Source organism: Perca fluviatilis, chromosome 16, assembly GCF_010015445.1.
Source record: "Perca fluviatilis chromosome 16, GENO_Pfluv_1.0, whole genome shotgun sequence".
In the NCBI taxonomy this organism is placed as follows: domain Eukaryota; kingdom Metazoa; phylum Chordata; class Actinopteri; order Perciformes; family Percidae; genus Perca; species Perca fluviatilis.
Window position 1 is genome coordinate 15,743,908 of NC_053127.1, and position 12,977 is coordinate 15,756,884.

A 12,977-nucleotide genomic window follows, 5' to 3' on the forward strand; every position below is an offset into this window, starting at 1 on the left:
ACGGGGCAGTGCAGATAGCAGCGCATTTAAAACCGCCCAGGGAAGATACCGCATTTACGAGGCTAGTTTTGTTTTTTTGCTTCCTCCCTCCCTCCCTCCTCGCCCCGGGTTGACTCTGTCCGGTCCACAATGAGTTGATCGAGAGATAGGCAACACCGGTTTACCTGAGGAAGTCATTTTTTTTTTTTTTTTTTTTAACCCCACCAGACACTTACTCTGCTGTGACTTTTATTTCATTTCATTGGATTCCGTGTCGGACTGCTGCTGCTTTTGCTGCCATCCTGAAAGAAATAGGGGGACTCTTGCTTTTGTCAACTCTAGAGTTTGCCTTTTGAATTTAAAGAAAAGCAAGGTTATGTAGGTAGGCATTGCTGTCGGGTACATCACCGCTCCGTTGTTTACATGTTGTAATTGGATTTTCCATCATTTCCAGCAGCAGCAGCAGTAGTAGCCTAGTAGTAGCTCAGGGTTTCCTCTCTTCTCCTCCTCTTGTTCCTCCGTCTTCTGTTTGGAACTTTTTTGCCGGGTCGTCCAGGTTGTGTCGAGGCCGGTGGTGGTGGAGAAGAAGAAGATGGGACTACCTGCTCTGGAGTTCAGTGACTGCTACCTGGACAGCCCGCAGTTCAGGGAGAGACTCAAGTCCCACGAGCTGGAGCTGGACAAGACCAACAAGTTCATCAAGGAGCTGATTAAAGACGGCAAGGCGCTGATCCTGGCTTTGAAAAGTAAGTGTAACGTCAGGTGGAAAGGTTTGTTTGTTTGTGTGTGTGTGTGTGTGTGCGTGTGTGCGTGCGCGTTCATTCACTGACATTTCATCCGTGCTGTGTCCACATTGACCCCATATTGGTGCATGTGGTTTTGTCACAATGAGTCACAGAAGGCTTGAGATGCCTTCAGGTGTATGTGAAAGAGACTTCGCTGGAAGTCCTATCTCGGTCACATTGGCATCGCATCTGCGTGTGCGTTAGCCCACTGATAAAGCACATTTCAGAAGTTAGGAGGCAACGCTGGTGAATTTGAGTGAGCCCTGAAGCTGTCAGCACATTTGTTCCCATCAGCTTACATTATAGGGCATTTAGAGGGAGTGTGTAGTCAGTGTATGTTTTACTCTCACGGTATAGTGTTAAAGGCTGTGATGCTGGTTAATGTTGATAAGGGGGTTTAACTACTTTGTCCATCCTATAAAATAACTGTTATAACTGACAGCACTTCCAGATTGCTGCCTGATAGTGAACATGCACAAAGAGACAGTCTGGTATGGTTGCAGCTGCCTGGACTCAACCTCTCTGCTTTTGGTGCAGACAAGCTGGTAGTGAGTGCACCACAATAGATTTGTATTTATGTCAACTTTTACCTCCCCAGTGCTATTAGTGGACTAATATTAGCAACATACTAGTCTCGCATTGCCAGACCTACTTTCACAGCGCTGCGGAGGAGGGTCTGGCGAGTCCACACAGCATTCCGGATTGGGAGAAAAACATGCTCTGGTTTATTGGCATTTCTTTAAACCAATCCCAATCGTCATGGGCGGCGCTAAGCGCCGTACAGAGCAACGGCGCCTCTAGCCTCGGGAAGGAACTTGTTTTGGTGGAACATGTGTACGTTCAAAAGTTGTTTTAGTTGTGCAACAGAAAACTCAGATTGGACAGATAGTCTAGCTAGCTGTCTGGATATACCCTGCAGAGATCTGAGGAGCAGTTAACCAAAGTCCTCTTAAAATGACTGGAGTTTAAAATGCCAACACAAGAGAAGCCCAAGGCAACGGATATCCGGCCTAAATGAGTGAAATCTGGCGGAAATTTCGTCGGCAACGTAGCAATCCCGGAAGTGGAATGTCGTAGGTCTATACTAGCAACATACATATGACAGGTTATCTGGATAGAGGAGGAGTTTGCCTTTCCCATCAGGGAAGACTCCCTCTCCAGCTTTCATCTTATGTGCTTCTTGGTTGAATCCTTGGACAATGCCTAGGGAGTTCAATGAAGCAACCAGTCTAGAAGGGAGGTCAGTCATTGTCATCACTTGAGGATTGCTAAAAAGCTCCATCCCGATGAAGAGGAACAGATCCTTGTATGGCTGATTCACAGCAGCATACTGGACTTAAGTTGAATTTTCAGAATCCGCTTTATGGGCCAATTATGTTTACATGGAATTTGACTCCAGTTTCTAGTTGCTCTCAATGTCGGCCTACTAAACACAGTTCCAAGAATTATGTTCAGGAAGGAACAAACCTAAACGTATAATTTATGTGCAACCAAGCAGGAATAAAAATGTACACACAATATACATTTAATGGCAGGGTTCGTTGCTTTGAATTGAATTTGTGTTATCCAGAAAAACTCTTAAAGGAGAATTCTGGTCGATTTCAACACGAAAAACGAAAACAATCGGTGTTGCCTACACCGTGTTATCCTCCTGCTAACGTTAGCACTAGGGCTGGGCGATATGGAGAAAATCAAATATCACGATATTTTGGACCAAATACCTCTATCGATACCACAACAATATTGTAGTGTTGACTATTTGTGCTTTCACAAAATATTTACACAGTGCAATTTTTGATAAATAATCAGTAATGGAGATCTAATAACTAAGTGGGTAAAGGCAAATAATAGAACAGTTAAAACAGTCTGGTAAGTTGAGAAAATGACGTAACTTTACTGTAATGCAGCCTTTAAAACCAGGAGAAGACAACACTTATGCCATATTATGATATAACGATATCCAAAATCTAAGACGATATCTAGTCTCATATCACGATATCGATATATTGCCCAGCTAGCATAGTTAGCACCCAGGAGGCTGAAACCAGGCAAGTTTTAAACGTGCTTTTAGCCTTTTAACATGTTCAAAATGTCATTACAAGTGGCTACCCATGTGAAGTGATTCCTTCCGAGTGAACACAGTGAATCTGACTGCAGTAGATGTGAAAGAAATGCATAAAATTTGTGCTAATTCAGCTCTGTTTAGTTCCGGTGTCGAGATGGTAAGACGAGTGCTTTGGGATCGTTGTACTTTGTATACAAAGTACAACACTGAAAAGAGATCCAAAAATATTTTCAAAAATAGGCATATGCTTATTTTTTAAAGGTAAGTGCTGTAGTACAACTAGCAGGAGACAAGTTATAATTGAGGTAAGTTTGGAGACACTACCTTATTTAATCATTAAATTAATAAATATTTTTGGTGTTGTACTTTGTAGACGGTCCCAAAGCACTCGTCTTGCCATCTCAACACCAGAACTAAACAGAGCGGAATAAGCACACATTTTATGCATTTCTTTCACATCTACTGCAGTCAGATTCACTGTGGTCACTTGGAAGGAATCCCTTCACATGGGTAGGCACTTGTAATGACATTTTGAACATGTTAAGAGGCTAAAAAAACACTTTTTAAACTTTCAGCCTCAACACAGTGTTGGCAACACCGATTGTTTTTGTTTTTCTCGCTACTGACAGCACTCCAAATTTACAAACAACAGCTACGTGTTGAAATCGACCGGAATTCTCCTTTTTAACTCTTCCCTTTTGCAGTAACAAAACTGGCAGGTGTTTCCACTCTATTTGTTAAATGTGTGTTTAGTTTGCATGGTGCAAGGCTGTACATGCACGCTCCTGATACTCTAGATACTATTATTTGTTTTGGTGTATATAGTGTATTATTCACACTGCTCATAGCCTGAACGTTCCACCCTTGTGTCATCGGCTGTACCTTTTTTTTTTTTTTTAAAACAAACTGCCCAGCTCTCTTGTCACCACAAAGCTCGGTCAGCTGATGTGTGGCTATAAAGACAATTCTGCTTTTGTTCATTGGTGAGATCTAGAAATCAAACAGCGTGGCCTGACTCGCTGCAGTTGGGATGAGAGTGAGAGTCATTTGCTTGTTCTGTGCCATTGTAGCAGGGTGCTGCCTAACAAAGAACAAGTCAGCAGATTTTCCTAGTTAATCTTTTTATAACTGTACTACACAGTATTGTTGGCCTTTACTGGCACATGAGATGAAGCAGTTGCAAAAGGTCTTTTCTAACAGCACTTTGAAGTTCTCCATGCAGCTGCACTGTAAATCTTTTCTGCTGCATCTTTCAACACATCTCGACACCCTCTGACTAGTATTCAGAGGATGTGTGACTGTCCTGGGAAGCCACTCATATTTTGTTAGTTATTAATTGCTGCTGGAGGAGGAGCCCCAATGTCTCCTGACCGCTTTGACATGTGTTTTTATTTAAATTTAACCACGCATTTTACCAGAGAAGGACAGAACATGTTACTCAGAATGTATACAGTGCTACCGTGGACTTACTGAAGCCTGTTCCTCTGTTGCTGCCTTCTTTGGGGTTTTCAAAGTAGTATTAGGGCCGTCAACATTAACACATGCGATTTAATCTTAAAAAATAAAATTATATATATATTTTTTTAATGGAAAGTAATAATTTTCAAGTTTGACCCCAAACTCTTCTCGTTAGCGCAGCGCGGATGGTCACGCTTCGGTCATCAGCAGTTATTAGATGTGTTTAGCCACTACAGAGCTCTGCATGCTGGCTACGGTGCTCCGCATGGTGCTCCGCATGGTGCTCCGCATGGTGCCCCGGTGCTCCGTTGTATCAGCGGTAGTTGGTGGTTCAGTTACCCGAGAATAGGTGACTTTGAGCCGGGTACAGAGAACCGCGAGCTGACGGTCATTTCATCAAACATTACGTTATATAAGTAATATATAAGTAATAAGTAATACATAAGTTTAGGCAAATAAAAGTGACCGTTATGCAGCGAAGAAAGTTAGGTTTAGGCACCGAAATGATTAGTTAAGTTGAAAAAATCGTTACAGCATAGTATCGCGATATTTTCTGTGGAAATAATCTATCGATACACGGACGCCAAGTATCGATCTTTTATTAAATAGTGTTGGTCAGTTTGTCTGCTTGACCATCCCATTTTGCAGCAATACAATTGAAGTGAGATGAACAAAACAGAGAAATGTATCTTTTTAGATAAAACAGATGTTGACAAAGTTTCCTTTTGGGGACATAATTCGAAATTGGGGAAAAAATTTAAGTTGGAAAAAAGGTAATAAATTGCACTATATCGCAAAATATTGCAATATGTTTAAAATCGCAATAATATCGTATCGTGACATAAGTATTGGGATGATATCGTATCGTGAGGCCTCTGGTGATTCCCACCCCTAGTTAAGTTTAGGAAAAAGATCGTGGTTTGGATTAAAACACTCCCAAGGAACACCCATTTCCCCGGGAAGCATACTCCGCTTAGCCTGACAATCCAGACCCACATCAAGATGTTGGGTCTGGGAACTCACCTTTGGCAGGGCTCAATCCGAGGGGCGGGATAAACGGTTGTCTTTCAAATTCCCTCTGCACTCATAGCCAACCAGAGCAACGCTAGTTGATAGATTAAACTTTTGCCGTATCCTGTCGGCAAAACTCCGAACACATCTTCCTTTTTTTAAGAAGGACTTCAGTGCTGTTCTTTGTACTTTTCTCAAAGAAAAGCTGAACTCCAAGTCTTCCAGAGCCGCGGCCAAAGCCGATTCGAAAGACTGCTGTTCACCAGCAGCAGCAGCCATCTTCTTTGTTTTCAAGTAGTAGGGAATTCAACGCGCCATAACTCTGCCGTCATTATGTTAAGTCCCCCCAACGACTCTATACACGATGTGATTGGCCCGGCTAGAGTTTGGCTTTTCCAGCTCGCAAGCCAACGGAGAGTTGCTAGACCCCCTGGCTGCAAATTACATTTGCTGCCGACAGGGTGCGTCTAGATTTCTAGGCTAAACTCCGCTCCCTGGCTTGAAAGAAGAAGATGGCCCTCCTACTGATGGGCTCAGAGTCAGATTCTGATGATGAGGTACTGTCCACAGATAAACCTCTAGAGAGGTACAAAGGCAGAGGCCTGTGTCAGCATGGAAACATGTCCACTAGAGTTGTGGTTGTTACAAGCAGGTGCATATGGTAAGCTGGCCCATATTGCAAAAAAGTACTGGGCTACACCTACCTCAACAGTGGCATGTGAGAGACTGTTCTATTTGGCAGGCAACATTCTGCAGAAGAAGAGGTCAGCTCTATCATCTGAAAATGTGAACAAGCTAGTCTGCTTGAGCAACTGGTTAAAAGAAGAGTAGACTGTAATGATTGGTTGACAGGAGGCATGCTGTACAGATGCACACTGTTTGAAGTAATTATCTTTAACCAATGTAGAGACTGTTCCCTCGATCTCTTCACATACATTATGGCATTCTATTTCTAAAATAGGCCTACTTACTGTTGCATTCATTTGAGTTGATGTTACTATGCAAAAATATTACAGGTAAGCTTTTTGTGACTTTGTAGCAGACATTACTTACATTACTTTGGTTACTGCTAAATATGTCTGCAGTTCATAAGGATGCCTCAACAAATTAAGATTGTTATTGAACACTTGTTTAATAAATGTTAATGGTTGAGATAAAACTGAAGAGTTTGTCATGCATTTATTTATTTCAACACTGCATGTTTACAAATAAATCCTAGTATTTTAAATTTGCGATTAATCGTGATTTAATCACAGCCCATGACTGTGATGAACTTGATTACATTTTTAATCAATTGACAGCAGTACAAATATATATTATTTAAAGCGCCCATATTATGCTCATTTTCAGGTTCATAACTGTATTTTAAGGTTTTACCAGAATAGGTTTACATGGTTTAATTTTCAAAAAACACCATATTGTTGTTGTACTGCACAGCTCTCTCTCACTGCTGCAGATCCTCTTTTCACCTGGTTTCTGTTTTAGCTACAGAGTGAGACCTCTTTTCATCTTCTTCTTCTGTACTATCTTTGATTGCACTCGCACATGCGCAGTAGCTCAGATGTAGATCATGTCAGCTAGCTAACTCTAGAGACAGTAAAAGAAAGCTTGTTTCTCCAACTTTGGTCAGTTACAAGGCAGGATTAGCTGGGAGACTTCTAAATGAGGGCGCACATGTAAGTAGTTCTTTTGTAGATTATGGTGAACTTGTGTGTGTTGTAGCAGTGCTTTGCTATTGAGAACAACGTAGCATGCTAGCGCTAACGCTACGAGCTAACGGTTGTGGTTAGCCAGCTCATTTCGGACTGTGACGTCACATTCCGAGGCCGATTTTGAACAGCTCGCTAGGAGACTGAAAGCAGGACACATTCAGAAACCTGTATCTCACTCAAAACAGCATGGATGGATTTTTTTCAAAGTGTGTATGTGTGTGGAAGCACCAGACACACAAAAGAACACCCCAAATCCCAGAAAAAGTGTTTCTTTCATAATATGGGCACTTTAAATATAATACAAAATGTAATAATTTTTTTCATTTTTGAAACCACACATTCCAATCTGTTTTGTCTTTAACAACTGAATCACTTAAATTTACTGTATCATATTGTATATCAATATGAAATGACATACATATAGCCTATGTCATTTTATATTGACATGTACACTTAGTTTGTTGGGTACAGAAACAGATGATGAGAAAGAGATGAGTTTCTGTTATTTAGATGTGGTGGACATAATAATAGGAACATCTGTCTGTATAACCACAATACTGTTCAACAGCAACCCAAACTGCAGCCTCCAAAATGACCATACAGATAAAATCAACACCTCTCTACATTTGAACCTTTATGAAAGTAGAATGTATTGCAGGACTGTTGTGTCAAGATGGATTAGTTTTAGCTAAGTGTACCTAACAAACTATACTAAATGTGTTTCCACATAGCCCTTCCCTAGACTGTACAGCACATTTCTAATAATAATCAGATGTCCCTAACAGGAAATATAACCGTAGATGTTACTAAACATTGATTACAAATAATCTGAATATAAACACAAATAAAAATGTCCTCATTTTTGCATATATGAAAAAAAACCTACACTGATACTGATGTATCTTTTTATAAGCTAGTTTCTTCTTTTGTTATTAAAGTCAGACATTTTGACATCACATCGGCATTAGTGTAAATAAAGGAAGTTTCACCCAGAGATCACAACTATTGCAAATTAACAGCAGCTCTTTGTGGTTGTCAAACTGGTTTACATATATGTAGCAATTCACACACACACACACACACACACACACACACACACACACACACACACACACACACACACACACACACAGTTAAAGTGCGTGTTAGCCAGATGTCATTTAAGGGCAGATCTAGCTTGTTATTACGGAGCCTGTAGAAATGTTTGATTCTCTGCTCCACCTCTATCATGACACAGCTCAATCCGTTAAACAAACCCTAATTGCCAGCTTGGCATTCACTGGTGCTGTGAGAGGAAATGAGACCCTGTGTTTAGACAGTTTATGTGACACTGACACATGATGTTGCCATGTTTTCAGCTAAAAGTGTAAAGAGCAGTTATTTTGAAGTTCATGTCACTTGGCTCAGGAGAGTATGTTGCCGGTCGTCTGTTTAATGTGTCTGAGTGGGACACCAGACCTTTTTCTTTACTATCACCATCCTCACTATGTAATGTGGCAGAAATGTCATAAAGCAATGTGTAATATTACCAACCAGATCTGTTTTGTGTTGCAGTCACTCAAACGCCCCCGTAGCTTTCCAGAAATGAAATCATTAATTTCAAATAAGCATGGATCAATAGGTTTGGAGGTACTACTGTTAGAGGTACTATATATTATCACTTTCAAATGTTCTGTTATTTTTTTTATCTGTATTATCCTATGTTTCAGTTTAGCTTTTTGTAATTCTTAAAAAAAAAAAAAAAAAGTAAATATCAGAATCAGCTTCAGTTGAACCAAAAGTCTGACAGACTAGTGGTAATCTGTCAGTCAGTACATAATTTACTCAAAAAAACAATTGAACAATCAATGATTGCAGTAATGAAACAAAGCTAGAACCTGTATCTATACGTGTCCAATGCCCATTAACAGCTTGGAGTCTCAGGGCTCAGCTGTCATGGACTAGTTTTTCACAATGAGGTCATTCTCCAATGCACTGACAGCGCTGTTTCCTGGAGTTAGGGATGTTTTAGTCTGAGAGTCATTGTACCATTAAGACTGACATGTAATAATCACACACACACACACACACACACACATACACACACACGTTACAGTGAAAGCGTGCCATATCATTATGTCATGTAGGTTATTTTTCTTACCCATTAAATAGAGCTTTTAGGGCCCGGAGGGCTGAAACATGAGCGAGCACAGCTGGTTGGTTAGATTCCACTGTTAGTGTTGGCTGTGTGTGTATGTATGTGTGGTTTCATATTTGTGCATGTATGATGTAAATATGGATATAGTACATTCCTTATGTAGAGTAGTATTTATGTGGCCTAGTGACCCCTTTGCACACTGTGGCCTACAGTGTGCAATCTGAGAGTGTGTCTTCTGAGCTTCAACAAGCTGATGAGATGACGCTAATTGATGGAGGGTTAACATGTCAGGATGGCCGATACACTTTACGGTGATATAGAGACATACAGAGACAAGAAAAGGAAAACTAGGTGGGCTATAACATCATTTGTCAAAATGTTTTGAAACATACTATCTCAACTTTTCACCAAAAGTAGAACATCATGTTGAAAAGACAAGTTATACTAGATGATTTCTCATATATAAGGTCGAGGTTAGGTTTAAACTTGAGAAGATGTCTTGGAAGTAGTGAAAAAGTCAAATGTTTCTTTTTGAATCTTTAAGGAATTGCATACAGGTTTATTTGAGCAGAAAAAAACAAAGTGAACTTGAAATTGTTTCAATTTATTAAAAGCTAGGGCTTGACGTGGAAGTTTGTCTCTGGTTTAATTTGGACATAAAGGGTTTGGCTGAACCGTAACATTTTAGCCCTACATAATTGTACAGATTTAACCAATAAAACAATGGAGAAATAGTTGATGCCTAAACTTTTAAAAACATAGTCCAAAACTAAAATGACTCTCCAAGAACCACTGCTTTATGAAAATGACCAGAGGCTTTACCCTAAAAGCACACACATATTGTTCAGGCATGTGTGCTCCATTGCATGCAGCCTGTTACTGGTTAAGAACAGCCCTCCACCCATTAGCACCGTCTTAATAATGGCTTCGTTTTCAGGCATTTGCTCTGGCTTCAAATTGAACCATTAACTGCCCCTAGCAACCTCACAAACAAGCTGCGGGCTATGAGAGCTTGTTAATGTCCCAGAGAAGGAGAAGTGGGAGTTCTCTGCGATATCGCGCACTGTTCAAATCCATATCTATCTCCATCTCCTTCTCTCTTTACTTTCTGTCTTTGTTTTCCTGCAGCCACCCACTGTGCTGTTGGTGAGTAATAAGAAGGGTAATAGCAGTCATTCCTTGACATTTCCTCAACTGTCAACTGTGCTGACAGATGAGGGTCACACACACACAACTGCACACCACACCATAACTAATTCTCAATTATGGCAGATGAAGGGAGTGAACCCTCTTTTAAAAAGGCCCAGAGCAAAGGAAGAGTATGTGCCAAGGGGCAAAAGAAAGAGAGAAAAAGAGTGTGCGTGAGAGGGGGTGTTGTCTTTCACAATGGTGTTTAAAAGCCGACATGGCCTTATTTTCTACCCGCCTATAGAGGAGCAGCGCAATGTAGGTTGTGGAGAGGAGAAGAGGAGGGGAAGTGTAGAGGATGGAGGAGGAGAGAAACGAGAATCTGGGAGAGAAAAGCGAGACGGGGTGTCACTGTCTGAAGGCATGCCTCTGCAGACACATAGGAACAAAGAGGAGAGAAGGGTGTGTGTATGTGTGTTTTTATGCATGCAACATATTGTCTGCAGTTATTAAGTGTGTGTGAGTACAGCACAGTGGGGGTTGGGGGTCTAGCTGTGACGTAGCGTGGAGGAGAAGGAAATTAGGGCACGACTCAGCCCAGCTCTGGTGCTATTGTTGCCTCGCTTTTGTCAGGGCAGACACACACACACACACACACTCTGACTCTTAACATTATACTAGATCAAAATTACATAAATTTGTCCTAAAAAAAATAAGGAGCACCATGCACATTCAGCATTTTGCAGCAGAACACATTGTTCTTTCTGGTGTAACTGATCATTTTTAGCAGAACACTGGATTTTGTAAGAATAAAAGACTAAACAACTTAAAATTTGCCTCAAGACAGTTTGACATTGGCAGCCACACACTGTAACTCCTTATGCACAGGATGGTGCTTCAGAGTAAAGCCTTGACTAATAATTATTTGCATACTAAATTTGCATGTTCTCCTCGTGTCTGCACGGACATCAACCCATGTGGTATCTTTTCAGTCTGTGGTTAGAAAATGTCAGTAAGTTGGGATCAAGGTCTATTGTTGCACATTAGCATGTTGCATTACATGAGCACATATGAACTTCTTTAGATTTTCAGAGTAACAGTGGGATTATGGGAAAACTCCTTATGTTTCATCAACATATTGTTTTCATTAAGTACAGTTGTATGTTGCCTACTACATCTAGAATTAAAAAGCTCATTATCAGGGTCATAAATCTGGTCCTCTATTGTATTTATACTGCACATCTAAGCAAACAGACTTGTTACAGAAATGGCACATGTATATACACATCTACAAAGATCCTCTATACTAAACATAGCGCATTTCAACCAGCGCCAATGGTATGAAACGGTACACACTTCCTGTCTCTTAAAGGGGCGTGGCCTCGTTTGAACGTGTAGTGAACGTCGTGTGAATGAATGAAAAGTTGTATTTGAATAATTTATTATGTTCTTTTGCTAACGTTAGATATTTACACAGGTACAAATACATATTTAGCATCATGGTGATTAGTTTTGTAAGGGCGTTCACGAGCTGACGTTAGCTTCTCTGTGTTGCCAGATCTCGCGAGAGTTTGGTCCTGAGACAGAAACAGGTCTCAAACAAAGTTAATTTTTTCCTGATGTGTTACTTTGGTGACTATGGGGCAAAATAATCGCTCATAATCTGTGTTCACATTCACGTCGCCTGTTGGAATCAATACAAATAGACGTGTCTCCTAAAGAGGCGTGGCTGTGGCGGAGCCCACGTGACACATATACAGGAAACTACTGTTTAGTTTACTACTGTACTAGTTTCATTAGTTGAACCTTTGATGTGGATTATTGGCCTTGGACTCTACCTTTACTGAAGCTGGTAAATATTTTAGCTCTGGGGCTTATTTAGTTACACTACCCAGCAATGATACAGTGACTCAGCCCCTCAATGCACTGGTATTACTCGCTTGTGTGTTTTCTCTCACGACAATATGGGACTTATTTTGCTGGTGTGCCACCTCCATTATAGGCCCTAAAGAATGTTTCAACAAGATGACCTATTTCCCTTTTTTCTAGGCAGGTGTTGCCATTCAGAAGTCTTACGTGGAACCCCTTTATCCATAGTTTACTCTGGTTCTGTCTTTAGGCCGTCTTCAGAGAAGAACAACTTTGTCCCCCCATTCTGTATCCGTACCTTTTTATACAGAACAGCGGGGTAGAATAACGGCGCAACATGCCCATCTTTAACAGGCTGTGTGAAAGGCGCTATAATTTGATTGCGTATTAAATGTACAGTATGATTTTGGACAGAGGCAAGAGAGAGGAATGTAGATTTACAAAAAATATTTAGGAATGTAACATTTTTGAGATTTACTGGGTTTAATAGAAATTGTTCAGTCAGAGGAACTGAAAGAGGAACTGCAAAAGAAATACGTTTGTTTTCTCATGGCACATTTATAAATACACTAGAGTTAAGAATTAATTATAATTCAAAATGTTTTAAGAGTACATGAAACTGTAAAGAAGGAAGTGGGATTCAAGCATAAACCAGTATACACCAGTTTGTGTAAATTTGAATCTCTTAACGCTTCAGCACCATCACATCACCATCAGTGAGGTAAGTTAACAGTAAGTTAATTGCAGAGCTGTAAAGGCATCTGTGTCAGTGTACCTTACATAGATGACTCATGCTGTATATCTGCTCGGCCACAAAGTTACAGTTCTGTTTT

The 12,977-nt window shown here is 40.5% G+C and overlaps 1 protein-coding gene across 2 annotated transcripts in view; it reads left to right on the forward strand.

The window, feature by feature from the left end:
* The window catches only part of LOC120543959 (rho GTPase-activating protein 26-like), a 92,495-nt gene continuing 79,518 nt past the window's right edge, over nucleotides 1-12,977 (forward strand). Inside the window, exon 1 of one of the 2 annotated variants that reach the window (XM_039777400.1) lies at nucleotides 1-725. In XM_039777400.1, the coding sequence (XP_039633334.1) occupies nucleotides 572-725 (154 nt within the window). In that variant the 5' untranslated portion in view covers nucleotides 1-571. The remainder of the gene's footprint in view (nucleotides 726-12,977) is intronic. The other variant, XM_039777399.1, reaches the window with a different exon arrangement.